Raw genomic sequence first — 18028 nt, forward strand, 5'->3', positions numbered from 1 at the left:
AAGCCCTGCTGCACTGTGGGACACACCTCCTATGAGACTGGCAAAAGTCAACAATTTACAGGCAGAAACATTGTGTGAAGTAGATTTTTACATGTATGTGCATGAAATATATGACTTAAAAGTGCATTCAGAGGTGTGTTGAGATGGTTTATGGTGCAACAGAATCATAGAATTCATCTTGTGCTCCATCCCACTCCATGGCACAATGGCTGGCTTGCATTCACTGAGGGGGCGTGCGGTGGGCGGTTGGAAGTGGCGCAACATCAAGTGCATGAGCTGTAAATTTACACATGGGAACTTGCCATTCCCAACCGTGGATAAGACACTTTTCGACTTAGTAATGTCTTCTCTGATGCCTCACCTGTTGGAGCTTGGCAGGTATTATGTACAGAGACTGGGCCGAGCCAGAGAGCATATGAAGGGGGTTGCTGGCAGCCCCTACTGTATGTGCAGGAATGTGCCATGGCTTGCTTTTGGGGTGGGACACCATGACCTCAGGCAATAGGATAGGTGGGTGTGACTTGACTCACATAGAAAAGGAAAGGAGTACTGAGAGATGAGGCATGTGAGAAAAGACAAGAGTTACAACTCTGTTTTACCTTAAACCAGACATTTGAGTGTCCAGAGAGGGAAACACTGGCCGACATTCACTGTGAAACCACAGAGTGGGAAGGTATGGGTTAATGATTTATGTCATCTCTGATTGAGTTTATGACTTTGACAACTGTCCACTTTAGAGCGCAAAGAAATTTCCACTTTACTTTTGCTTCATAGAGGGAGGAGGCAGAGACTGAGGGGGAATGCTGTTTCTTTAAGAGAGAGGGAGAGAGAGTGAGTGAGAGAGAGAGAGAGAGAGAGAGAGAGAAAGGGAGGGACCTCTTTGCCCTCCAGAAACCAGGAAGGGAATTGAGTTGATCTGCTGCTGCTTGGTTAGCGCATACGGGGCTTTAAGCTGCACAACAGTGAGAGGGAGAGAGAGAGAGCTCCGGAGAGGAGGAGAGGAGAGGGCTGAGCTAACCCACAATAAGCACCACCACGGCCATCGCAGGTGAGCTAAAGGCACCCTGCCATCCCCCCGCTGTCTGCCCTGGGCCTGTCGACCAGAGGGGAGCAGGGCAGAGGAGGAGAGGAGAGAGGGAGGAATGAGGGAGGGGGACAGAAAGGAGAGCAGGGTGGGGGGGTTGGCCGGAGAGGAGAGGTGGGTCGCAGCAGTAGTCCCCAGTCAAGGTTCCTCTTTTTTTAATCCTCCTAAAGTACTTCCTCTGTACTGCTCTTTACCTCTGGGGAATCTTGAGATAAAGTTTATAGGATGTGTTCAAGGCATTAACTTTTCAGGCAGGTGGAAGCACTTAGAGGAGGAGGAGGAGGAGGAGGGGGATGGGGGCTCTCGAGAGAGGGTGGGGGGTACTGAACGAGGGGAAGGAGGAACCAAAAATAATTCTATTGGACAAGGTACAAGCAATCGCAACAACTTTTCGGGATAGTGGCGATTGAATTGCTCAGTGCGGGGCAAGTTGGGTGCTGTGTGCGCAGGGCATGTTGTAGTGGCACTAGACTGTTTGGAATAGGAATAACTCATAATTTAGGTCAGGAGTTTTAAGTGTGTCTGAAATGTCACTAGAGTGTGAGCTGATGAAAGAATCCACCTCTGATGTTTGCTTACTGCTGTGACAGTTGAGGTTTAAATGTTTTTGTTTTTTTTCATACGAAGCTCGGCCCTGTTTGATGGCTGGTCTGTACTTTAATACCTGGCAGCCTGCTAGCAACATACTGTAGTGTATAATTCAGCCCTGAGTGCTTACGTTAGAGCAGGCTTGGAGATAGTGGGGGTGGTGAGGGCAGAGAGAGCTGGGACTCGTAGTCCACAGCAGGGACTGCAAAGCAGGTCAAATGGGGTTTCAGAACTCTATATCCCAGAGTGCCTTGCCCTTGGCCATCCAGGAAAGGGAACAGCCGCCAGCCTATCCCAACGAGGAGGTGTGGTGAGTGAGCAGCTGTTAAGCCAATGAGAGCACGGGATGCAGAGCAGAGTTGTGGGCTGAAAATAGTGGGGGGTGGGGGGTGGGGGGGGTAGGTGTCTGTTTGTGTGGGATCAGGCAAGGGCTTGCCTGTATGACTAGGGCCACTCGCAAGTTTCCTGTCTGGTAAAGCTCTAGCCCTGCCCAGAGACGAAGGCAGAGGAGCTGGCTGACAGGCAGGGGAGGCAGATAGGGCCCGGGAAACATTTTCTGCCTATTTGGTAAGCATGCCAAAAACATCCACATACACACACACTGTGTATTTAGACTGTGACTGAGAGGAGAAGAGAGGCGAAAAGAGGAAATAAATACCATAACATGTTGTGTGTGAAGGAGAGTGAGAGAGATGGGGCTTGATAGAGTTCAGAGTTCTTGACCCATTTGCAGATAAAGGAGGGAATGGCAAATAGGTCAGTGCTGAGTGTAAGGTGCTGCACAGAACAATGCTCAGAGAAATAGTTGTTGTCTTTAAGTTTGGATTCACATGTGGCTAACTTTTTAACTATGGGCATGCAAGCTCGTTGTGCATCAGTGTTGTTTTCATCCTATTAAGGGACAGCATTCTTTTATGCTTTCATCTACTGCTGTGATTAAATGGCACTGCTGCTATTATTAGTAGAGTGAAAAGATGAAGACAGTTGCACATCCTGTATTGCTGCTTCTTTAGGGTGTTGAAGTAATTCCACAAAAACCACTGCATCAAATGTTTTCTAGGCCGTGGCAGAGCGACCATGCTGATATCTGACAGAGTACAGGTAGCGAGTTGAGTCGCAGTTTATTTGAAAAACCTCAGTAAGTGACATCTCTTCTATCAAAGGGAAGAATATGCAACACATCTTGTGACAACTGGATTTTACTAGTGGGGTAAGCTGCCTCAGCTATGTCCATGCAATATTGAAATATAACTTTGTGCACTATGCTGGAGAACCTGTGTGCTTGCTGATTGATTTCTGTTTTCAGTTTTTCTCAGCTACTCACCCAGGTCAATCTCATGACATTTTTCTCCCAGTCCACTTACCAACCCACTCCCCCGCACCCCCACACCCCCCCACCCCCAACCAGCATCTTGTTAAGAGCAGATTCTAATCTCGCCTGTCATGTCCTGCTTGCTTGTGGCTCGTGGTTTAAAGACTTCACAGGAACCCTAACTGCCTTGCTCGATAACCAGATGCATAATTTTTGGCTTTCCATACTTGTTGAACCTGTTTTTTTAAATGTGTGGGCATGGAGAGGGTACAAGAAGAACACAGCACATGAAGACGCCCAAATGCTGGGAAAGTGTTTGGAATGCTTCTCGGAAGACGGCAACAGACAATGTTAATGATATTTTTTATTGAGTTCGATGTCACAGAATATATGAGTTACAGTAAATATTGTCCTGATGTTACCCTCAATGCCACTTGCCAGGTAACACTGGAAGAAAAGTATGGTTAGTTCAAGTAAATTCCAGCAAGAGGTTAAACTAGGACGCCATATGTGTTTTTGTGTGTGAGTGTGTGCTTGTGCGTCTGTGTTACCAACAATAGACTCCAGGGGAATTGCAGGGGACTTCAGTGGCTGTGGGCAGGTCCAAGACACCACCCATCAATTTGGCGGTGAGGCTGAGTACAGTTTGATATTCCTGTATGTTTGTGCCTACACCACTATGGCCTGAAACTAGCAGGTTCAGACAGACTGAGAAGACAGGTTGCGTGATGTCGCCGTGGCAGTTTGAGGCTTTATTTTAGAGTGAAATGTTGGCTGCATACAATATACTACATGTAATAGTCATTATGCTTGTGCAAAGTTTTTTTTTTTGATGTGGTGAAATTATGTATTGTGGCCCATATGGTGGGAGTTTTTTGTACTTCATACCGCAGCATAATTTCTGTGCTGCTATTCTGTTTCTTTATGTTTATGTGTATACGTTTATCACATTTATCTACAGTTTCAATACTTTCATCAGCCTCCTTCTTGTTGAATGCAGCTTCACTTCCCCCTAATGTTTGGTTCTCCTGGTCAGCTGCTCAGTATACCACAGCTCCCAGCCTGACTAGGCAGACAGACAGACCCCTCTCTGTTGTTTTTCTGTTGTTGTGCTGAAGTCTAGGGGGAGTAAAGGGGCTTCTTCTGTTCTCTTCTGGGACATTTATTATGGAGAGGCCAACACAACCTGATCAAATTAGAGTGGGAGAGTAAGAGGCTGGGATGTTTTTCAGGGTGGGGGTAAAGCTAGACTTGAATTTTCACACTTTTTGAGTTAGATGATCTCTTTTGGTGATTTGCAAACTGAGGGATTTTACATTTTTAATATACTGTAAAAACACAAATTAGCTGAAGGGATAGTCTTTTGTCAACAGTGTAATTTATTGTTATATTGACACTAAGGACTGTACTACAAAAACAAGAGGCTTATTTTAATTAAGCAGAATGGCCAACTGATCAGGAGGGGGATATGTGACCAATATGACACTGTCTGCACGTTGATTTGGTGAATTGGTTTGAGATGAAACGGAAGAGAAGATGGGTGGGTTGCATTATAGGATGGCGAGACGCAGGAGGGTGGGTGGGTCTGTGCTGCTTTGCCTCCTCAGCAGTGGAAAGGGGAAGTGGGTGGTGTGGTGGGTACTGTGCAGTACAGAGTCTGAGACAGGGATGGAGCAATGATGAGATGAGAGCGACAGATGAGAGGAAGAGAGAGAGAGAGAGAGAGAGAGAGAGAGAGAGAGGGTCAGACAGTAGGGACAGAGAGAGCAAGCAAGCAGAGAGCTGGTCATCTGATAACAGAGCGGGTTCTGTTACACGACTGCCACAGACTCACAGGAAGTCCTCTTTCCCTGTTGGGCTGCGCATGCACAGAGTGGCGCAGCCAGGACATGTTTGGCCTGCGGACTGACCAACTGGCCAGCTTAGGTTCTGCTGGACGACGCTTTATTGGGGTGTAATGCTGTTTCCGAAGCCATGTGATAGGTTTTGTTACACTTCCTGGTTGGCAGCATGGCACTGTCAGAGCATGTTACTCAAGCTAAAAGGAACTCAGACTGTGGATGTGGTTTTATTACACTGCAGCTTGAGAAAGGCGACTGTCCCAAAACATGTGTTATAAGACTTATGACTTCACACTGAAATATCGGCCAAAAGACAAAAGTAAGGAGTTTTAAGGTTAATGTTGATTGAATACTTGCTAAAGAACTAACATTATGAAAATAATGAATTAATTAATTAACTTAATAATGTCACCACACTGTTGTTTTCTGTTGTCACTCTAAATGCAGTGATCACATAAATAGAAACACCCATACACTGCAGTACAACGTAAAATAAATTCACATACAATTAAAATGATACAGAGACTACTACTACAGTTTTCTCAACTCTGTTGTAATTTTTGATGTTTTACTTTTAAGTAGAGTGAAATTGAACTCCATCATATTATTATAATTAGGGTATTTTGTCTGCTTCATTTACATAAAGAGGAGCAAATACAAAAAGGTTTACAGTATGTTGCAGTCCAATACATAAACTACAGACAAAATAAAAAAAATAACCTCAGAACTGAATCATCATGTTTCTGCTATTGTGTCAAAAACAATTAAGCAAATGTAAGTTTTATCAAAGTAGTAATTCACAGCTGTTGTACTGGATTGAATTTCAATGTTGTTTTTTGTTTTTCTGGGCACTTTATATTTGCTAGCCTGTAGCTATACAGTGGGTCTGACTCTTACAAACAAGCAAGACAACAAAATGCAAACAAATTTAGACCAGTGTAAGAGCTTACATGAGTAGTTGGCTACAGATTTCATTTTCCAGGTCCTTTGCTATCTGGCAACAGAAAACCCATACCTTTAGGACATCATAAAACCCCCTACTAGCTTCCTCACATTAAACTTTGCCCAACTTATGGGCGGTCACCTTTCCTCTTATTGAAGCAGGTTACGCCAGGTAACTGAAAGAGATCTCCCTGAGTTTATCATTGACATCTGAGCCGGATTCTTAGGCCACCATGCACTCAGGAGTTATGAGTGAGCTTGTGAGTTTAACGCCCTGCCTCGCCCACTACCTTTTAACTGGCTTTGTGTCTGTGTGGCAGCACTTCCTGGTTAGTTTCTAGTGAAAGCTGCCAGGCTTAAACCAGCCCTCGCAACTTCAGTTTTATCAGTCACTTGCCCTCTTCCTGCTTCGCTCCCAATATGACCAATCAGGTTTCCTTTCACTATGGCAGCAGTGAGTCACTTGGCCGTGGCACTTGTTCAAAATCCACTTTTCCTAGGAACTGCCACCCCCTCCCCATTCTGATTATCTTGCAATATCCTCTTGGTCCAACCTTGAACTTTCTTGACCTAAGGGAAGTGATTCCCTTGCAGCAGGGCGGACTAGGCAGGCTTGTTGTCTTAGAGGCCCGTTGAGATAGTGAGTGAAATGAGGACATGATAGGAAAAAGAGAAATGATGAAGAAAGGGTCAGGGAAGACAAGAGCAACGGGCCAACCAAATTCTTCAACCTGCTGTCAAATATCAAAATTTTTCAGTTGTTTTCTGTTCTGGCTTTGCTGCTGTTTTTCTTTTGTACTCTAATCTCAATACAAACACTTTTGGTGGTTAAAATATATGAATTACTCTGATAGCAAGTAAGCTACTGAATGCTTAAAGCCATCACCTGAGTAAAATTGGGAGTAACCTGATAGAATTGTTCTCTTGTAAAAGCAATAAGCTAATAACACTTCACAAGGTGTTTGTTATAAAATTAACAACTGCTCTGTATTTCAGTACTAAAAGGTGGGCCATCTGTGCTCCATTAACATTTATGGTTCAAGGGATCAATGATTCAGTTATGTTTGCTCTGATTGCTCCCTCTTAAAGTTGGGTTGCTCAGTAGTTTTGAATTGTGCATTATTTTTCTGAGCCAATCACTTTTTGCATGCCAACGTTGAAGAAACCAGTAACTGAAAGTTTAGAATAGAAGGAGACCAAAGGGAGGATATTGGCTATAAAGTTCAGTCCAACCAACCAAAAGGCTCCCCACAATGGAAGTTATAAGTTCAGTACAAATTGGAATAAGTCATGTTACTTTTTTGATAGTGTAGTTTACTCTAATTTGATAGTAATGCTCTTTACTTTATCCTTTCCAAAACCTTAAAAATGTGATTATGTACAGCTCTAAAAGTGCCAGTAAGCTTATTTTTCTTGTCTATCTAAGAAACATCTGAGGTTGCACAGGGTTAACAGTTTGTTCCTTTGTATTTAGGAATGACTGGTATGTGTCAGCCAAAGACAGAGATACTTTGAGAGTGGAAATTTTGCAGTCCTCCTGTAGATGATACATATCAGACAAAATAAAACTACTTTTACTAACAGCAACCACAACCTCCTGTCAACGTGTTTGTCTGTGAATGACAAGCAAATTGGGTGTGACTGTCTTGGCAAAGTTATTAAGAACACACACACAGCATAGTCAACTGAAGAAACAGCAAAGCGGAAGACCGTTGTTGGTTGTTTTGTCCCTGAAGCGCAACTTTGATATCTGTTCTTGCGGTGTGTTGATATATGGGAAGGGGTAGAGTGACGTTACGTATGAGATGGAGGTAATGAGGGTGGAGATGGGATGGGTAGGTCCTGTGTTAAAGCGGTTGTTTGACTTGCAAAGCAGGCCTGGGTGCTCGCAGACTGGGCATTGAGTGAAGGCCCTTCCCTGGAAGTGGAACGCCAGGGACACGGACAGCTGCTGCGCTGCTTTGTGCTGGGCTGCGGGCCTTGTCACCCACAGGCATGAATTAGTGATAAGGAATGTTTCAAGCCATGAGGAGGTGTCAGGATCAGGTTTGTTGCACTGTGTTTCCTCTTTCTTAGTACTCTTTGTGGGTTATTTGGGGACAGGTGGCTCCTGCATGCAGAGTAGTCCCTCCACTCTTTGTTGTCACTGAATCGAGTTTGTGTATGTGCGTGTTTGTTTGTGTGTGTGCGTGCGTGCGTGCGTGTGTGTGTGTGTTTTATCTCCTCTCAGCTCAGCGTCTTTACCCACAAAGCCGTGACCCAGGGTCAGCTGGGTATGTCCCGTGGATAACGCGCTACACAGGCTTGCAGCAATGCCTGGTCTAGTGCAGGTGCTATATGTCTGTGCTAGCGAAAAGCAGGTTGGCTTGGGTCTGGATGGACTCACAGAGATCTATTTCCACCTGTGAAGGACATGACCTGTAGCCGTGTGTTTGCCCTTTCTCTTGCTCTTTCTTACATCTCCACCGCACTCTGCTCTCTCTCCCTCTCTCCCTCCTGTGCCTTATCTCTTTGTCTTTGTCCTGCCCTCTCTCAGCATATTCAGATGAGGGGTTGGATAATAAAATTTGCTCATGCCATGTCTGACAGTCCGTTTTCATCAGAGCTTTGTGAAAGACATTGGCAGTGTTTGCAGTGACTTTGTGGTCAGCTGTCTATCAAAATTTAATTGAGTTAAGGGAGAAGTACAGTAAGGAGCAAGATGCAGTGGAGCCATTTTTGCCATTCGTCAAAGAAAACAGTACTCTAAAATGGCCTGTGTTATTTGATTGTACAAACTATTATTTTTGAGTGATCTCTTCATCATAATGCTTTGCCTAAATGAAAGCAATTATTGCCCGATTTGGAATCATGATAAATTGGAACAAATGTCTGCTCTCTCTCCTGCCTGCCTGTCTGCAGAGGTCTTTTTAAAGGCTTTACCTAACACTGACATGTTACCAGATCTCAAGGTGTGGAGACAGATAGGCGTTGCTTTTTACAGGGGAGAAAAAGGAGAGGTGAATACAGGTGAACTTGTATGAAAGAGGATAGGCAGCCAGGTTAGGCAGGTTTGTTAGTGGGGTGTAGCGCGCAAACATACCAGGAGGGCAGGTCTGCAGGAATGTCATTTGAATGCCTTGCTCTTGTTGAGCGCAACACACTCTACATATCCTCACCCCCCCCCACCTCGCCCCCCTTTAACCTCACCCCCTGCTGTGTCTCCCTGGCAGATGGAGAAGGTGGGAGGAGGGTTGGAGGGCGTGGATATCCTATATGTGTGTGTTTATGTGCACGTGTATTTCATGTGTTATTGATGTCTCTGTGATGCTACAGTATTTGCTTGTGTGTGAGTGTGTTAATAGAGAAATCGAGGATGGCTTGTTCTGCCGAAACCCCCCTCCGACTGCGCAGGCTTCAGTCGATCATTTTAATCTCCCCCCACACGTGAGCGAGGGGACAGCCTTTCCTGAAACTTGGCACACAGTACAGGGTGGGGTAACCAGCTCAGACCGGATTGACAACCTCCCTTTTTAATACTGTTCCCTCGCTGCTTGTTGCGTGTCCTCTTCCTCCTCCCGTGGAGTTCTTCCACAGGGTCTGCTCTGGCAGCCCCCCGCCCCTCCCCTCCCTGGCTCTCGACTGACACAAGCTGCACAGCCCAGCTCCCAGCATGCACTCTGATCCCCACTGCCCTCTGCCTATCTGTCCTCCACGACCTCTTACATGGTTTCTTGCATGAGTGCATGCACACATCCGTAGATGTTGACATGCACACAATGAAAGGCGCACTCAGCCACCACTGCACACACATATATAGTACATAAATATCTTCACTTAGTTATTCACCCATTTGTGGTGTTTTAGTAGGCAACAAGCCTGTCCAAATGCCACTCGTTATTCACTGCCATCAGAAACTAAATTATTGCACAGTGTCACCTTTTGCTATTGTGCAATTTTGTAGTAAATCTGTAAATGCACTTGTTGTGTCAGTAAATTTGCTTTAAAATCAATTGCAGATGTGATGTGCAGGGCTGTTGTGTTACTTGAGACACTCTCTCAGGGCTTTTGGTTTCAGTGAAATGGAGTGAAATGTTTGAATTGGTAGTTTTGGCTGCCTTTTTTTTGGCTCCTTATGTGAGCTACTGCTTACAAAACAGATTTATCAAGCATTCGACACATGTGGTAAATGTAAAGTATTCTCTTTGGAGTTCAGGTCAGGCACTCATAGAGAACAAATTGGCTTTCTTAACTTGACTGTCAACATATTGGTGTGAAAAATCAGTAGACAAGTTTTTTGCATTGCCAAGATTTTAATGAATAAAGATGACTTGTTACAGTGAATCATTTTATTTGGAGACTCTGGAAAAGTCAGACCACAGTAGTAAGATTTAGGTAATTAGGTTGCAGACCATCAACACCCTATAGTGTGTACTGGTTAGTTTCAACTTATTATAGCTGTTTCTCATTGTTGTTGCAGTTTGTCTGTATTTTCCAGATGAAGATTAATTTTGACATATTAAATCATTTTGTTGTTACATCTTGCTTTGAAATCTCACATAATAATGCTAATTGCCACGTATCCTGGTATGATCCAACTTTATAGATTTTGTAAAGATACTTCAGAGTGTGTATGTGTTTATTTTGCCTACCTCATGTATGTTATGAACTGTGCACTAGGCCTTTGTTCTTAAGATTTTAAATTTCAACTTTTGGTTATATGTATACCGGGTTGTGTTCTGAAGCATTTTGGTGTATGTTTCTAACTGTGGTGAATGAATGAATCAATATTCCTCTCTCTTTCTATGTCCATGTAAAGAATGTCATGAACTGATCTGTTGTTTTCATCTTTATCTTTCTCCTCCATCCCATCCCTTTATCCAACTCTTTCCCCCTCAGACAGGCAGACGGACAGACGGCAGGACGGATACACGGGTGGGGGCTGTGCTAGGCGGCTCGGCGGCAGGCTGGTGGAAGATGTCGTCAGGAGCCGGTGGGAGGGGCGGAAGGCGGCTCAGGGGGACAGCAAGCAGTGGGGGTGGAGGAGGAAGAGGAGGGCCAGGAGAAGCAGAGGAAGGCCCCGTGGGGATCCCTTTCCCTGAGCACAGCGCAGACATCCTGGGCAGCCTGAACAAGCAGCGGCTCAGCGGCCTGCTGTGTGATGTGCTCCTGGTTACTCAGGACCGGGAATTCCCAGCTCACCGCTCCGTCCTGGCATCCTGCAGCTCATACTTCCACAAGCTCTTCACTTCAGGGGCCGCTGCTGACCAACAGAATATCTACAACATCGACTTTGTGGCAGCAGAGGCTCTGGGAGCGTTGCTGGACTTTGCCTACACAGCCACATTGACAGTCAGTCATAGCAGCGTGGCTGACATCCTTGCCGCTGCACGCCTCCTGGAAATCTCACCTGTCCAGGACGTCTGTACACATCTGCTGGACACCAAAGTGCTCTCCCCGCCGGTACAAGATCATTATTGAACTAAGTGACATGTGTTACAGTTGAATTTAAGCTTTGACATGAGATTTGACCTGATCTGCTTTTATGAGTTAGTGACACCATAAGCAACCCTTTGTAGTGCTGAAATAATTTATAGCTAAACAAAGACCATATAATATACAGTACAGTTCATGTGTTGTGGAACTGCAATAACTAATTCAAAATCTAGTTCTCCTGGTTCAGCCACTTAAGGAATGAGGTGTCTGGTCATCATACCATCCCCTTCATTAAATAGTCAGCATAGTCAAGCTTACATCATGGCCTTTATCAGTCTCTCTCACTATGCCTAACACACACCCACAGCCTTGGGGTTAGTTCAGCACTTACTCATTCTGAGCCAATGGCGTGTGTGGAAGGACAGCATGCTCTTTCACAGACCACAGACACAGCACATCGCAGCTACACTTCAACACGATCAAGTATAGCTGTGATATGCTGGGCCTGAATACATATTTCACTACATCATGTGATAAATTACAGCTATGCTTCACTGTCATGGTCACATCATAGAGGGTATGTCAAAAACCTTCATGTGCTCCTGGATGTTTAATGGCAAAGAGTCCCAACCTGTAACACTCCAGTTTGTGGCCCCACATTTCCAGCTATCTAATGTTATGTTAGCACAAGTTTATTTCTCTGAAGAACTCATAAAGACTTCAACACTGTCACTGGTTAAGAGTTGGTGAATGTGTCAGCGAAAACATACATGGGGCTCTGTCCTGCTGTACTGTTTTTTTATACACACAGCAGTTAGCAATGTGTTTTGCCAATTAATTTTTATTTTCTCATTGCACATGCATGTACCCATGAGCATAGAGAGCCCCTGGGTGTGCATCCAGGATACCCAGATAGTGATCTGCCAATGCTGATAGGCCTTACAGTTGTAAATGTAGGTCTTTGTCGTCAGCCTTCCCCTAAGCTGAAGTACTTTACCCAATTTGTTTTTCTAATGTACTTTTGATTTCTGTACTTTCCCTCTGTACTTCTATTGCTATCTCTTTCCCTTGAACAAACTTACATTGACTTTAATTTTCTCTGTCACTCACTCACTCTTTTTGTTCCCCACCATGTTTTATTAGGCGGGCAGTGAGCGAAGAGATGAAGATGAAGATGAGGAGGGAAAGGGCAGAGGGGGCAAGGAGCAGGGGAACCGGGTGCGGGCCCGGGAGTACCTGGAGTACTTCCAGAGAGGGGCGCACTGGAGCAGCAGCTGCAGCACGCCAGAGCTCAGGGACCTGCCTACACACCTGCACTTTAACCACGGCAATGGCCCCAGTAATGGGGCTCCTGGTGGCCCCGGTGAGTACTACTCCCCTTTGGCCCTCGCCTTGGCCCAGGCCCCAACGCAGGAGCCAGAGGAAGAGGACGAAGATGAAGAGGAAGAGGAGGATGGGGAGGCAGTGCAGGGGAACGGAGCAAGCCTGGGGTCATCTTACTACCCACCATCCCAAAATGGGCACTATTACCTCCCCCCTGAGTCTAGGCAGCAGGAGACAGAAGTGGAGGACGGGGGTAGGGAGGCGATGAGGGAGAGGGGTTCAGCCAGTGCCCTTCTGCAGCAGATGATGGACTCCATCGGGAGGCAAAAGGAGCGTTCAACGATCGGGGAGGAACAGGGAGATGGGGATGACCCAGACATGGAATTTTACTTGAATTATTTTAACAGCACGCAGCATGAGGATACAGCTTCTGCTGCTGTGACACAGGGAGTGCCACCGCTCTGGTTATCACGGGGCAGTACAGGCCAAGACAGAGTTAGAGGAGAAAGGGTTGTTGGAGACAGAGGCAGTGGGGGTGGAGGAGGAGGAGGTGGAGGAGAGAGGAAGATGCGCTCTAAGGCCTTCCAGAAGTGCCCCATATGCTCCAAGGTCATTCAAGGAGCAGGCAAGCTACCCCGCCACATCCGAACGCACACAGGAGAGAAACCCTATGAATGCGCCATCTGCAAAGTGCGCTTTACCAGGTAAGCCCAATTAATGAAGTGGCTACCCCATGTCACATGTACTAATAGTCTTGGACTTGGCACTGTAGACGAACCGCCCAGCAGTGGGGAAACACCACAAAGCCAAGAGCAGGAGTATTAGCACTAACCAACTTAGCTTTGCATTAAGAAGGCAGCGCAGTTTGTAAATCTAAATGTTTACCTTGTTCATGGACTGACTGAGTCCTAACCAGGTTTTTTACAATGTCACATTGTAGCTAAATGCTAATCAAAATGGCATGTTGAGTATTCCAGCTCTGAGAGAGGGGTCAGATGGTTATAAAAGTATGTTTTATTATGACAGCCTTCATAGCAAAGTCCTGGAATTTTAGCATAGGGGTCCTATAAAAGAAGGCTGTCCCATGGCAGTGTTATCTATTGGAGGGCTGCTATAAAGTGCTGTGCTTTGATACAGAGGGGGATCACAGGCCCTGAATGGTGCTCTATGTGCTCCAATGCAGTAATTTGAACTTTTGATCTCTGGTTATGTTGATTATTGCCCACGGCAGAGTAGTTACACCACCCCCCTCCTCTCAGTCACTCCTTTACCTCTGTAATGAAATCTGCCATGTGCCACTCAGATAAATATGGCTGGTCTACATCAGGGGACTTGAATACACATGGTTTCCCCGTATTTAGGAGTCCTGCATTTTCCTTGAAATCATTCCTTTAATTAATTAATCAGTGGACTTGTGCTGGATATAGATGCAGTGGGTTAGAAATACCTAGAAACTCTGTTGGCATGGCAGGTAGGGAAGACCAATCTGAACTTGCCTTCTAGCTAAATTCGACCGGCAGTGGGAAGGGGGTATTGTAATCTTAATCCTGTTTGATCAGGGTTAAGAGTGTGCCTCGCACGGTAATAAATCACTCCTGTCCTTTAAATAATTCACCTCTGTCAGTATGCCACTTTGTTCCAAGGCTTCAGCCAGTATGTGTGTGTGTGCATGTGTGTGTTTCTCCTCACCTATATATGTGTTTCTTTGTTTTTATTTTTATATGTGGAGCACAGTTTGTACGGACCTATAAGGGTTGCAGTGGGTTCATTTGTTTGCTTGTATGACAGCTAATCCACTTATATGGCAAGTGTATGTGTGTGCGTGTGTTCAAATGGAGTTGTCGTAACTAGACTTGTTTATTTAGAAGCCCTCTGCCCTGGATGCAGAAGGGTTAGACGATTTAAGAGCTCGGGAGCTAGAGAGATAGTAAGGGCGAGAAGGGGGAGGGAGGGACAAGAGTCAGATAAAGGCCAAGGCAGGCTGATAAAGTTTAGTGGGCGGTGTACCAACTCAAAGTAAAAATTGTTCCAGGATGTAATGACATGACTTTAGATTTAGAGAAGTCAAGTCATAGTTTGGTCTTGTTTTGACTGGAGAGTAATTGCTGTACATCTTATAAGTTATTGGAAAGTAAGTTTTCCATGTCAGCAGTGTAGAGTAGGTGTAGAAATGACACCTACTCTTAAACGCGATTCAATGAAAATACGGCTTGTGGGCATAGCACTAGGCCACAAAATTGATGTCGTTTTACTGCCTCACCTATATTTCAGTTTTACTTAACGATAAACGTCAAGTTTTCAAAATGATTTTGGAATTGTTCATCTGCACAGGACAGTTAAGTCATCATTTTCTATTCAGAAAAAACAAGTATTTTTTGGAATCTGTCAAGTGTTATGTTGTTCTCCTCCAAGAAAAGTTAACAGAAATCATAAAACTATCAACTGACACAATGAACATTGAGCTTTCTTGTCAGTCCAAACTTGTGCTCTTGTGTACAATTACACAGATAAAGATGTAATGTTTATGGCTTCTCCTCAGTTGGTCTGGCTGCCCTCACAGAATAATTCTGTTGGAAGAGATCCAAAAGATGGCTGTTAAATAGGAACTAAAGCCATCCAAAGTAAATTAAGGAAGCCACTGGTATATGTGAGAATTAATAATATATTTTGAGTTAATTTTTTATTTTATACATGATATTTCATAGTCCTGATTAGTAACTGACACTGAGAAGGAAACCTGAAACCTGTCCTGAGTGTGTTCAAATGGGTGTGAGTCAATCCTCTTGTTCATTTGAATTTTTTACTCTGTGTATTGATTCTAATTCTGATCTTGTTTATTTTTCTCCCTCCCAGGCAGGACAAGCTCAAGGTTCATATGCGGAAGCATACAGGAGAGAAGCCTTACCTTTGTACGCAATGTGGAGCTGCCTTTGCTCACAACTACGACCTGAAGAACCACATGCGTGTACACACCGGCCTGCGCCCCTATCAATGCTCAAGCTGCTTTAAGACTTTTGTGCGCTCGGATCACCTGCACCGCCACCTCAAGAAGGACGGCTGCAACGGTATCCCCTCTCGGCGAGGCCGAAAGCCCCGGGTGCGAGAGCCAGGGCTCCTTGAGCCCCCCCTGGGCCTGCTGAACCCCAGCACCGACACAGGCTCTGGGCCTCGTACCATCAGAGGACGGCGGCGTTCTGAGGCAACCTCAGCAGCGGAGATGGGGGGGGGTGCTGGAGCCCATGCACACAGTCCTCAGCTGCAGGAGTTGGTAGGGGAGGCAGGGCCGTGAAACTGCAGGGGCAACAAGGACACTGCTGGACACCATAGTCACTCTGCACTGCCTGTAAGACAGGCCAGTGAACAGAGGAGAAGAAACATGCAAAGGCAAACTTAAAAAAAATGAAACAACTAACTATTCCTCTATAAACCAAATCAGGGTGTCACAAAAATCTAATCTTTATATTTCTTTCTCCTTTTACTTTAGGAAACAGATTGACTTGCAAGCACTTGAGTCGGTTTATCTGTTTAAGAGCAAAGAACGCTTCAAATCATACACCCATGACGTCCACTTTCTGGGCCATTTCTTTCTTTATAATATTAGGGGTTTTATACATTGGCATATGTGCTTAGGCAAATGTATGATAGATACAAAGAAACTCTGAGCAACTATGCAGTTGATTTAGATTTTTATCGGTTTTGTCCTCACAGCCTTCAAGCTCTAAGCAAGGTGTCTGTCAAGCACCTTCTGGCTGCTGTACGGGTGAAGCGAGGACAAATCCTCCCAGTGAAAACAACTCTTTTTCTATTCTTTTGCAGGTCTGAAATGTACAGTTACCATAGAAACAACATTGCCACAATATGGCATATGCAAGGAAAACTCACCACAATTTTGATGCAACAGTTTTTTCTCTCTAAATGTTCCAGAAAGAATCAGACAAGGGTTTGATTGAAGTGTTACTTACTCTATAAAATGCATTTTAAGAATCTATGGTTTGTCTTATTGAAAAACAAATTCATGTTGAGTCAAATCCACTTTAATGGGGGCTCGTCATTTGCAGGACTAGGGAAAATGAGGGGTGGAGGGTTTGTGTTTTTAAAGCACTACCATCTTCAATGTATCTGTTGGCTTGACTACATTGCCTCTTATCCCTCACAACTCTGCAATTTCAGCATTTCTGTTTTCCCTTTTGATTTTGTCTTAAATTTTTTTTTGTTGTTGTTTCTTTTTGTTGACTGCTTCGGGTACTTGACACTTTATAATTGTATACATGTATATACAGCAGGTGGTGATATGACATTGGTCCCCTCTTAATGCTGAGGTGTACTTACCAATTGGGTTTTTCCTCTTAGGCTTGATGTCATATTTCTCACAGAGTGAAACTTGTGGGTGAACGAAAAGAACTGTATGAATGTTTAATGAAACAAAAAACATTGAATCACCCATTTGTCCTAAACTTAACACTTGACATGTATAGTTCCTGCCCAAAGGACGAGGAGGTCGATTGAATGAATGTGCTTAACTTTGTGCAGTTTTTCGGAATCTGTCCTTGTGTGACAAGGCGCGGGTAGCATTTAACCAATTGCAGGTTAAAGGAATGGCAGGGAGCCCGAGTGAGAGAGTGACAAAGAGTACGAAGAAGAGATAGATGAGCACCTTTTTTTCTATGTTTGCACAGCTTTACTAAAGATATCCAACAGAGCGAGAGAGAGAGGTATATTTAAAGGAAGTAGGCTGGTGTTGGGGAGGGAGTGAGAGGAGGTTTATGTATCATGCTTATTCCAATCGTTTTGCCCGAGGGACCACACAACCGTGAGGCAACCTGTATGATGAAGAGAGCAATAAATACCTGTCGAAGTTGGGAGGCCAAATAGGAGCGCAGCTGCAGCTGGTTGATGGGGGGAGGGGAACAAGGGAAGGGGAGGGGGATCTCACAATGTCTGTTGCATTCCAAAAAATAATCTCCCCCAGCTCAGCCACGTTTCCAGGCAGGAGGGGATCAAATCAGGCCTTTTCTCTCCCTCTCTCTCCCTCTGTAGTCCTCTAATGCCCCCGAACCAGCCTGGAGGGGATATTATTATATTAGAGTCTGGTGTTACTGTGGGTAGGATGCCTGGTGCTGGCGGTTTAGTGTGTGAGTGTGTTTACATGTACGTGTGTTTGTGTGCATGTGTGTGCATGGCAGCCAGGGTCCCTCTGGCCACATCATCACTGTGAGAGTCAGCCACAGCCTGTTCAAACATGCACCCTGAGCTGCCAGCCCCAATGCATTTTCTCTGTTTCACACACACACACACACACACACACACACTCATGCTCATTAAGTATTTTGTAGAGAAGGGGAAATCACCAGAGCTGACATATCTGGTTGAGTATTGTCAGTGACTCCATACATCTGGATTTGTTAGTCTAAAAATATCCAAGTTGTGTTTTGTACCCCAAATCCAATGTTATTTTCCAAGGAAGCATATTGAGCCTTTGAATCAAGAGGAGAATATGCATATAATTTACCCCACCCCCCCCCA

The 18028-nt window shown here is 44.9% G+C and overlaps 1 protein-coding gene across 5 annotated transcripts; it reads left to right on the plus strand.

The window, feature by feature from the left end:
- The first annotated feature begins 896 nt into the window (after positions 1 to 896).
- Positions 897 to 17132, plus strand: zbtb7a (zinc finger and BTB domain containing 7a). Of its 5 annotated transcripts, none has more exons than XM_087174453.1 (4): positions 897 to 1048; positions 10646 to 11209; positions 12326 to 13209; positions 15359 to 17132. In XM_087174453.1, exons 2-4 carry the CDS (start codon positions 10724 to 10726, stop codon positions 15792 to 15794), a joined length of 1806 nt encoding a protein of 601 aa, XP_087030579.1. In that variant the 5' UTR covers positions 897 to 1048; positions 10646 to 10723; the 3' UTR covers positions 15795 to 17132. The 5 variants fall into 5 exon arrangements, with proteins under 5 accessions (XP_087030579.1, XP_087030580.1, XP_087030581.1 ...); XM_087174454.1 differs by lacking the exon at positions 897 to 1048 and adding an exon at positions 2072 to 2239; XM_087174455.1 differs by lacking the exon at positions 897 to 1048 and adding an exon at positions 2305 to 2882.
- The last annotated feature ends 896 nt before the right edge of the window (positions 17133 to 18028 follow it).

This window comes from Seriola lalandi, unplaced genomic scaffold (assembly GCF_002814215.2).
Source record: "Seriola lalandi dorsalis isolate HSWRI2012SDOR001 ecotype SW California unplaced genomic scaffold, Sedor1 jcf7180002054353, whole genome shotgun sequence".
NCBI classification, from domain to species: Eukaryota; Metazoa; Chordata; class Actinopteri; order Carangiformes; family Carangidae; genus Seriola; species Seriola lalandi.

Bases quoted from the DNA above. Each gene is read 5' to 3' on its own strand.
- zbtb7a (XM_087174452.1), top strand. From the start codon at position 7,781: ATGTTTCAAGCCATGAGGAGGTGTCAGGATCAG. The intron at 11,210-12,325 runs GTACAAGATCAT...ATGTTTTATTAG, and splicing joins CCAAAGTGCTCTCCCCGCCG to GCGGGCAGTGAGCGAAGAGA. The intron at 13,210-15,358 runs GTAAGCCCAATT...TCTCCCTCCCAG, and splicing joins TGCAAAGTGCGCTTTACCAG to GCAGGACAAGCTCAAGGTTC.